The 9,715-nt window shown below is 39.5% G+C and overlaps 1 protein-coding gene and 1 long non-coding RNA gene across 3 annotated transcripts; one reads left to right on the top strand and one right to left on the bottom strand.

Annotated features, from left to right (window-relative positions):
* Nucleotides 1-28: 28 nt before the first annotated feature.
* On the top strand, nucleotides 29-4,005 carry LOC121296061. Its single transcript, XR_005947011.1, has 3 exons — nucleotides 29-76; nucleotides 1,063-1,206; nucleotides 3,335-4,005. It is a non-coding gene; the product is annotated as an uncharacterized LOC121296061 (long non-coding RNA).
* A 1,763-nt stretch (nucleotides 4,006-5,768) lies between these two features.
* LOC121296723 (cleavage and polyadenylation specificity factor subunit 5) lies at nucleotides 5,769-9,605 on the bottom strand. Of its 2 annotated transcripts, none has more exons than XM_041222496.1 (7): nucleotides 9,069-9,605; nucleotides 8,162-8,362; nucleotides 7,746-7,809; nucleotides 7,011-7,115; nucleotides 6,679-6,754; nucleotides 6,479-6,593; nucleotides 5,769-6,011 (listed from the first exon to the last, which is right to left on the bottom strand). In XM_041222496.1, the coding sequence occupies exons 1-7, from the start codon at nucleotides 9,185-9,187 to the stop codon at nucleotides 5,990-5,992; spliced, it is 702 nt and encodes a 233-aa protein (XP_041078430.1). In that variant the 5' UTR covers nucleotides 9,188-9,605; the 3' UTR covers nucleotides 5,769-5,989. The 2 variants fall into 2 exon arrangements, with proteins under 2 accessions (XP_041078430.1, XP_041078431.1); XM_041222497.1 differs by having other exon boundaries at nucleotides 7,011-7,100; nucleotides 9,069-9,603.
* Between the last annotated feature and the right edge of the window lie 110 nt (nucleotides 9,606-9,715).

Genomic DNA, 9,715 nt, shown 5'->3' with positions numbered 1-9,715 from the left:
ACATGACAAAAACAAACATCTTGCTTCCCGGGAAACAAACAGCTGACTTAATAGAGGCTTTGTGTTCTTTGAGAGGGTAGGAAAAATCTTATTTTTGTAACATTATCTTTTTCGCATATATATATATATATATATATATATATATATATATGCAAAAATAACCTGGTAAATATTTACTATTTGAAATATAAAAATAGTACACTGTTGTTGTGTGTGTGTTTTTTTTTATATATATAACAAGGTACCTGAGACAGGTAAAACGTACCAGAATGCACTGGGGTGCGAGTTGAAAAGCCTGAACTGTGAACATTAAGTGTGTGTTTCATAGCTTTGAAAGGTGGGGTAAGTCAGCTGAAACCCTAAGACATTCTGTCGTTTCTTTGCATATTGTAAAGAAGCAGCCATTGGCCTGTTCCAAGTTACTTGTGTTAGTTTGGAGCACACCGTCCTGCGTTGTAAGGTAGGCTGAAAACCGGGTGAAACACATTTCTAAAGTTATATAGCTAAAAACTTCCTAAAGGAACATTTTCTTCATTGAAATGTTCCTAGGAAGTGATTTCCAGAGTCCCTAATGTTGCTGTAGCACATGTAATGTGGAATGGGCCCAAACTGGAAATGAAAGACAGACAGGTGCCTTTGTGCTTTGGCTACTGAAGACAGACATGGCAGGCTGTTGTCACATATACAGTGCTCCCTCGTTGTAAGTTCTTTATTCTGCAGAACTGGTTAGCTGGCTCCCATTTTCACTTGCCTTCATGTTATAAGGTGGAACACAAATAGCACAGCCTGTTAATTGTGGCTCCCGACTACAGCGTCATAAAGGGAGAGCACTGTATCAGGGCTTGCCTGTCTGGTGTACATTACAAATCATCTATTTCCAATTCATTCATATATATTTTCTTTCTCCAAATTTGAAGTGCATAAGCATTAACTATTTGCATTTAAAAGTAAGAGTAAAGAAAAATATATAAGTTCAGAATGATGGGGGGTGTTTTGTATTTATGTTTGTTTTTATAATCTCGGTTTTACAAGTCGTTCCTTTTTCAATGAAACTTGCTACAGCTCTGCGATGGAGATCCCAGTGGAAATTCTTGCCCAGATCTTTTCCTACCTACCTCTCTGTGACAGATACTTTGCATCCTCGGTGTGCAAGGCATGGGCTGAAGCCATCTCGTTCCCAACTATCTGGTATTACACAGAGGTCAGGTGGGTTAAACAGCGCAATGTCGCAATGCTGTAATGCAACGGTATTTCATGAATGATACAATGGAACCCCTGTTTTTAGATAAAGGAGTTGAAGACCAGGGAGGGGCCAGTTTCACAAAGCACTGCCAGCACTTAGCAGGATGTTAGCTGGCTAGCTAGCAAGCTGTCTTATTTTTACATGTGTAAAAAAATAAAATAAAATAAAGCTGACACGCTGGCTTGTTCGCCGACCTGCAATTGAACTCCTTAAAAGGAAGCGGTGCGAAGCGATGGCCTGCCTGCCTCTCTGCTCTGTTGCGTTCTGCGTCAGGTTTCACTAGTGAAGAGCGAGGAGACGAAGGTCCGGCAGGAGGATCAGAGCAAGCTGCTGTACGAGGTGCAGGTCCTTTGGAATCAGCAGGAGAACATGGAGTGCCAGATGCAGGACATGAAACAGTCAGTATCCACAACCAGCTGGTACAGCTGGGCACCCAGGGGAGAAGGAGGACTGATGACTAATGACTTATTCGGATCTATGTTTTCAACTGATTCAGTTCCTGTTCAGCCAGATGCAGTTGAACTCGCACAGTAGTGTTGGAATCAAGAGAAAGCTGTGAATGCACACTGCATTGCACGCACACACACACACACACACACACACACACACACACACACACACAGGGAGGGATTCCTAGTTGATGCACTAGCTTAGCTCGAATCAGTCACCTGACAGCCAGTTCCACAGGTGTTGTACCCTGAGTGAATTGAGAGAAGCGCTGAGTCAGACCTGCTGACTGTTTCTGTTTAGAGTTGAATGGGGCAGATCTCATTCCATAGAAAGAGCCCTGTCAGCTCAGCTCCTTTATTTAAAGAAATGACTGTGCTTGTGGGGGTGGAAAGAATAAAACAAGTGTGGTGTTGGTGGCTGTGGGGATAGTGACGCGACCTGTAGGAGAACATTAGAGATGCATTCTACACTTTCTTAAATGAACTGTACTGATTAATCCATGACCAGACTACGGTCCAGCTTTTAATCTCTCTTGTTTGGCCAAACATGGACTTCAATTTTGCATCATTTAACTTATTTCAGTTTTAGATGTTGGGTATTTGGTGTTATCCTGGCAATCTGGGATGATCTGTTTCTTACAGTGACTAAAATGGTAGGTGAGTATTCACAGCGTTGTGGAGGTGAAGTGGACATGTGGAGTCAAGGCCCGTACTCACAAAACTTTTAAGGACTGTTTTAAGGAATGTTTAAATTAAGTAAAGTCTGCAGTTCACAAAGCCCTTTTTGACTGTTTTATAGAAGGTCTGGAAAGTTTATTCCTAAATGATCTCTTGATCAACAATCCCCGCGGGGCATAACATTGATTTTATGAACATGCATGAATAAGCTTATGAATCGGCCTGCAGTAAAGGGCCCTCATCCAGACTCCTTGTGTTATAAATCGGCTATTTGAAATCAGCATTTTAAGGATTTGTCAAAATTGCAGTACATCTTATCTTCTGTACAGATGCTATCTCGAGCCAACCTTTGTTATGTTTAATACCTGTTCAGTATTCAGAGCAGTCTTTATTTTCTTCTTCGTATTCATTTTCTTGTGTCTAACCCACAAGGCCATTACTGTTAGAAAACATATGCTATCCAAGGCTTCACAGGTGGTACTGGATTCCGCTGCTCCAGGGCAGCCCATGTGGGAAGAGTAGGTGGTTGTCTGTTACTTGCACCATGCTTTATATTAATAGTAGTTGTTAATATTGTCCCCCACAGTGACATTTAACTGTACAGTTTCCACATATAATCACATGCTCCTCCACAAATAATATATTGTAATTGAGTTTCAGCTCCCCTTGGCCCCCCTGTCATTTTGTACAGTTTGGCATCTCATCCCAAACTACACATGATGGCATGTCTTATACCAGTGGTGCACAAACTGTTTACGTGCCCCCCTTTAGTCATAGTTACACCCCCTTACTGTCTCTCCCTGCCCCCCACTTTGTGCACTGATTGTGCTCCAATCAAAGACACACTGCACACACCACATTTACATATATTAAAACTGTATACAAAATGACTGCAGGACTGCACTGTACAAGTGCAGAGTCTCCCTCCAGCTTTAACCCTCTTTCTTGTCATCTTGTTCTGCAGACCTCTCATGCTGGACGATGGAAATGCTGCCCCGCCAGTCTCCAAGTTTAGCCATCCTCTGTCAATGAAGCCTCTTCACAATTCATACTTTATCGAGTCTGTAAGTCACGTGGAGTCGGGTGGTTGAAAACTACAACTCCCACAGTCCATTTTTCTCTACTTACAATAGCATGGCAGGAACAACAAATTGTATGATAAAGGCTGACTTTTTTTTTTTTTTTTGCCTTATTGCTGCCATCTACTGTTGATTTTAGGAATAAAAACCAAGCAGAAAAATTAATGCTTACAACTGCTTTGGGAACTTGAAGTTGACTTGTGCATATCTCTTAAACGCATATACCCGCATTTAAGACCCACAAGTATCCAGTTGAAGAATCACGTTTTCTTGTGTATTTTCAAACATTATGCTGCACGGATTCGTCCACTCCCAGCTTACACTTGGACATATATTTATATGAACGGATACACGCTCAATTAAGGGATATGTGTGTATATACCGGCACTCGCATTCATCCCTACCTACATAAACTGTGGTAGAACACATGTACCAATACAAATACTAAAAGAAAATGAAGCAGAAGTGCCAAACCTCACTCATTTTAGGAACTTTTTGTCCTGTTTCAGCAGTGACTTTTGTAAAAGGAGGGAAATGATAACACTATGTAACACAATTTTTGTTCCTGGGTAGTAAGTGTTATTTCCTAATTGCTTATGCCTCAAAAGTATAGAAAATGGCTGTTATTCCCCACACACTTTGCTTTTGTGACCAGGACAGTGATATTTCAAAATATCACTATTTCCAATGGGAAAACGGGCAAATGTGTGTCTTTTCATTCACATAAAGTCAGAAAAAAACTGCATATGAATCCAAATTATATAAAGTAATACAAAAATGACTACAAAAGATTTAAAACTGAGTAGTTTTGAGATTTATGATTATACTGTAAATACAGTTAACCATGAAAAAAAATACAGTATAATTGTAAATCTCAAAAAACTACTCACTTCTAAGTCTTTTGTAGTCATTTTTGTATTACTTTAGTATAAATACATGTTAATTTGGATTCATGTTGTTTTTTTCTGACTTTATGTGAACGAAAAGACACACATTTGCCCGTTTTCCCATTGGAAATAGTGATATTTTGAAATATCACTGTCCTGGTCACAAAAGCTAGGTTTGTGGGGAATAATAGCCATTTTCTATACTTTTGAGGCATAGGCAATTAGGAAATAACACTTACTACCCAGGAACAAAAAAAAAATTGTTACACAGTGTAATGCACTCAAGAGAGAAAGAAATCTCACTCAGTGGATGATCACTCCTTGACCTCTTTGAATAAGCAATACACACATTTCTGAACATTTCTGGTCTTGAGCAGTGTATGAGAAAACAATCCATTCAAAGCAATGACAAAAAGCACTTTAAAAACAGCAACAAAAGTCCTGCCCTTTTGGTAGCCCATGATTCTGGCTTCACTGTCACAAGAAAAACAGCATTCCACCTTGAAAAGGTCTTTACTTGTAAAATTCCAGTAATATGAGCTAAACTGCTTACATTGCACAAGACAAACATTCCAGCTGAACGACCAGGGCATTAGCAGATTGTTAGTCTAGTTGACGTACTTTCCCGTTTTTAACTGTTTTTTATTGCAAGTTATGGGTAAAAGTCACAGTGATTTGGTTAAGTGTGAATATCAGTTAAGGGAAGTTGGTAGCAGCAAGTTTACATGTAACATGTCAGACCAGGAAACTTGACCCTAATCCATTGAAAATCAGTAATATGTCATGTTTGGTTCAGAAACTTGTGCATCATCAGCTCTGTGGAATTAAGGTATATCATAGAACATATTTACATCACTACATGGTGCCAACTACTGATCACACTTACCCACAAAGGTTCTTTCAGAAGGTTTTTTTTTTTTTTTTTTTACACACACACCATACCTCTACATATTTATGACCACTAGACATGTGGAAGTTTAGTTACACAATTAATTCAGTGCATTACCTCACAAGCTACATATTACAGAGGTTGGAGAATATTTTACCCCAGTCTCTCTTCAATACAAAAAGGCAGTTGCATATGGCAAACCTGGAATTTACACTAATGTATTGAAGGGGTTAATTCAACACATTTCTGTTGAGCTGCCAGGTATGGTTTTGTACCTTACCTTTTCCAAACAATATTAAAATGAATCTAAAGAAATGAACACAGCTTGCAGTGTCTGGCTTCTAGATGTGATGCTAAAAATTAAGCAGCATTACTTATTCCTTTGCAAAGTGTCCACAGCATCTCTCAATAAGTACAGAGCAGACAGAATGTCCAGACATTGGGCAAAAGTTAATGAAGTACAAAAATGATAACTGTTTAACACAAGGCCTTTCATGCCATTATTCTTAACACACATCCTTTCATTCCATTATTTTGAACAACTCACCTTTTTTTTTTTATTATTAATCAACTTCAACCAATTTCTTAAAACAAGGAGACACTTTACACTGCTGTAACAAAATTAACAACACAAAAAAAAAAGTTATTGTATTCCAAGGAACTTTTATCCATATCTTCTTGCACTTTCTGAAGCTGTGCTCACAGAGACAGTTTCCCCAATCAATCTGTTAATCAGTCAAGTGTGCTGGAAAACTTAGTGGCAATCAGTTGTAAATAAAATTGAACCTGAAATACAAAAAACAAATTAAATTAAAATGACAGGTAAGGACCAAAGTGATGAAAATACAACTCCCACTGCATAGCAGTTTGATTCATTCCTGGTTTTACTAGGAGTTTAATAAGACACACCGGAGCTTGTTACCTGTACACTGTGGCTAATCAGGCTTGTAGTAAAACCTGGAATGGATGAAATTGCCAAGCAATAGCAGTCAGCAATTTGGGTGTAGAGTGCTCCCTTGATATTTTAACTCGGATAGTTCATGTAAATTGTATTTGAACTGTATATTTTACTCTATTATATGCCTTCATACATTTTCTCAATATTTCAAGTCACACAGTAAAAAATGTGGAGCACTGTATATTTATCAATAGTATTTACTTAACATCTGGTAATAGACAAATTAAGCAAACTGTACTTTATGCAATTGTACAATTATAAAAGGTGTCCCCTCCCTTAAACACATTCTTCTCACCTGCTAAGTAGCTGTGGCAGACTGGAGATGATGGGTCCATAGCCTGGGGCGTTATCATACAACTCAAACAAGGGAGCCGCTACAAGTTTGTAGTTTTTCGGCACAGCGAACAGAGCTGCAACACAACAGGGCAATAAATTAAAGAGCTGCAACCGAATGAACAGAGAAATGCACAGCCATAAAACAACAAACTCACTCACCCTTTTCCTGCAACTGCACCAGGAAAAGTTTCTTGTGTTCCTTAGGTTTAGTGATGTGAGCAGGAATATATGGGTACTGGCAAAAAAGGCATGGAAATATATTGTTAAAGCAAGAAACAAAAATAAAACCACAACTAACAAGTATCAAGCTGCTGTGGAAATACACTAGTCTCAGTTTGCTTACTCTACACAAAGCAAATACATTTAGCCAGAGCACTTTAAGCAGATTTACATTAAAATGTCATACAACTGGTCCCTGAGTACACCAATCTAGAACTACCTAACTACCAGCTGCAGATTGCCTGAATTTAACTGGAAGGCTGTTTACTCACCTGCGGGGGTTCAAAGTTTGGTCTCCACCAATTTCCAATGCAGTCATCAATTACCCAATCCTGCTGCACACCATCCTGACGCCCAAGAATCTGTGGGTTAAAAAACTTTTAAAAACTAATTGCATGTCAAAAAAAGGGTGAGCAGTTCAAACAGTCATCATAACAATTAATTATATATCACATACACACACACACTTCTTTTCAGCAGATTTTGAGCCTTGGTTCTATCTAGGGTTCTGCTTGTTTTGTGAAATTTTTACTCACGTTATTGCGGTAACAATGTTGTCACCAATAATGGACGACGTTCATTTCTATGTGTTCTTGATCAATGTTAAGACATGACAGCTGTCAAGAATGAGGATGGCACATGTACATGTACTGGCATTATTATTTACTTTACACCAGTGGACTGATTTAATAAACAACCACAGTGTAGCTTCACGACACATTTCCCTGCTCTATATGCTCATCAATCCAACAACCTGCTCCAGATCACAAAATCAAACCTGTGCTATAACAGAAATGCTACCGGTGTTCACAGGTTTTATTCTGGGTTTGCAATCCAGCTCCTAAAATCCTAACTTAATGAACACACACATCTCTCTGGAGAATTTGAAGAGAGAACTTACAGCACTGCTTAGTGCTTTACGGATCCAACTGGCTTTATTTTATAATTGAATCCTTTCCCTTTCAAACGAAATAAAGCTCTCAATACATATTAGAAAAAATTAATACCTCCGTCATAAGACGCTTCAGTCCTTCCACTTCATCTTCCCCGGGGTTGAGTTCTCCTCCAGGTCTATGAGAGAAAAGCAAAATGTACATCACCTGTGTTTGCAATTGATCCCTTAAATAGCACATCAAAACAGAAATGTTCTGTAATTAAGGTGGTTTTCCATGCCTTCAAGAGAACCAATATCTAGGTTATGGGAGTGCCTCAAGGTTACAGAGTAACAGGTTTATGTTTTTAAATTGGCAAGAAATACAGTGTGACTCCTCAAAAACATTGCAGATCTGTGTGCTATTGCAAGGTGACGGGCATCTGCTGCTATTTGGCGGGGTTGCAACTTGAAACAGCCTTTATATAGAGAAGCCTAAGAGAGCTTTCCCTGTGCAGCAGTTTGTCCGTATAATGCAACGTGTGTACTCACAGTTTGAAAAATGTAGTCCCCAGCTGCAACAACAAAACGTGAGGCAGTCTGTGCTCGTGGACGATCAGGACCCCCTCCACAGTCCGCCTCATTCCAGTCTTGTCAAACTCCTCCCTCATGCGCTGGAACCGCGCTGCAACCGAGCTGTCTTTCTCATACAGAGGCTCCTTCGTGCCGAAAGTGTAATTGGTCAGTGGGTACCTGAAGAGGCAGCAGAAGATACACTGGTTAAACTGCACCGTTAGGGGCCAGGGCACACAAATGGAATCAGATGCATGTTGGATTTGGATTGATTTGTATTTACTAAGTACAAACCAAATGAAAATAATAAACACTTACATTTTTATTTTTATTTGTAGTATAAAATCAGAAATACAACAAATGCTAGAAATACCAGTCCTCCACCTTTTGATGGGGCAGGTAGATACACACCCTCTTATCCTACCTAATGTGATTCAAATACAGCAGGCTATTTGCTCGTTAGGTCCTCCTGCAGTGAGCATCACAAGACCTGTGTCCACCACACATTTCTGCACAAGACTTAGCATTGGGGCTCCCTGAGTCGAATCCAGGGAAGGCTGGATGCAGGCTCACATGCCACTGCTTGTGTACCTTCCCTGGCATTAACTTAAGCGCTGTAAGTATGGCATCAAAAGCCATTCCCCAAATAACTGCACAGAAATATTTAATCATTTACGATGTATAACAAAAATAGAATAATTTTAAGACTACTTTTATTACTAAGTCTTAACCAAACCGATTCTAATAGGTAAGTTATCGATCGTTAGCTGTATTAGATTATCGTTATTATAATGTATAATCTTAAACGCCAATGGTGATTAAACATGCATTGTGACTGTTTAAAGGCTGTTTTTAAGTACAGCAGACGCACAGATAATAGACTCACAGGTTGATGGTCCTCTCCAGCGTGAGCGGTTTGTTCTGCTGCATGTATTTGTTATCGAACTGGTTCAGCCCGCGGCGGGGCCAGCCTGTCTGGGAACGGTTGGGCAGGGTTACCGACATGATTCAGAGACGGGTAGTGTCCTTCGCTATACAACTTTACGCCTAGAGCCCGCGTATGTAATATTTAAATATCGTTTTTCCCGCGGCGAGCTCCGCAGGTTTAAATCTACGGGAAGAGCAACAGAAGAACCACGCTCCCTAGCAGAGAGAAACCGCATCCGGGGTACACGGTACCGGCAGTGACAAAGCTCGACGCACCGCTCTTCGCTTTCTTTACCGTTCCGACTGCTGAAGGGGCTTGTTTCAATGATCGCAGCCTCAACTTAGTTTAGTTTCTGTGTCATAAGAAGCAAACATTCAAAAAAAAAATAAAGACAAAAAGCGATTCCGGATGAGGAAATTCAGCTAGAAGAATATCTTTGTGTTTGTTGCCTCGTTGATGAAAACAAAGTAAACGCATTCAAGATGGCGCCAAAGAAGTGACGTCATCAGTCTAATTAAAATAAATAAATTAATTAATTAATTAAAGAAAAGCTAAAGAAGTGTGTAGATAAATTAAAACATTTGAACAATGTCACGTTTTCTGTT

This window comes from Polyodon spathula, chromosome 21, assembly GCF_017654505.1.
Source record: "Polyodon spathula isolate WHYD16114869_AA chromosome 21, ASM1765450v1, whole genome shotgun sequence".
NCBI classification, from domain to species: Eukaryota; Metazoa; Chordata; class Actinopteri; order Acipenseriformes; family Polyodontidae; genus Polyodon; species Polyodon spathula.
Note: the sequence above shows the minus strand (reverse complement) of the source record. Positions and strands in the feature narration are given on the sequence as shown.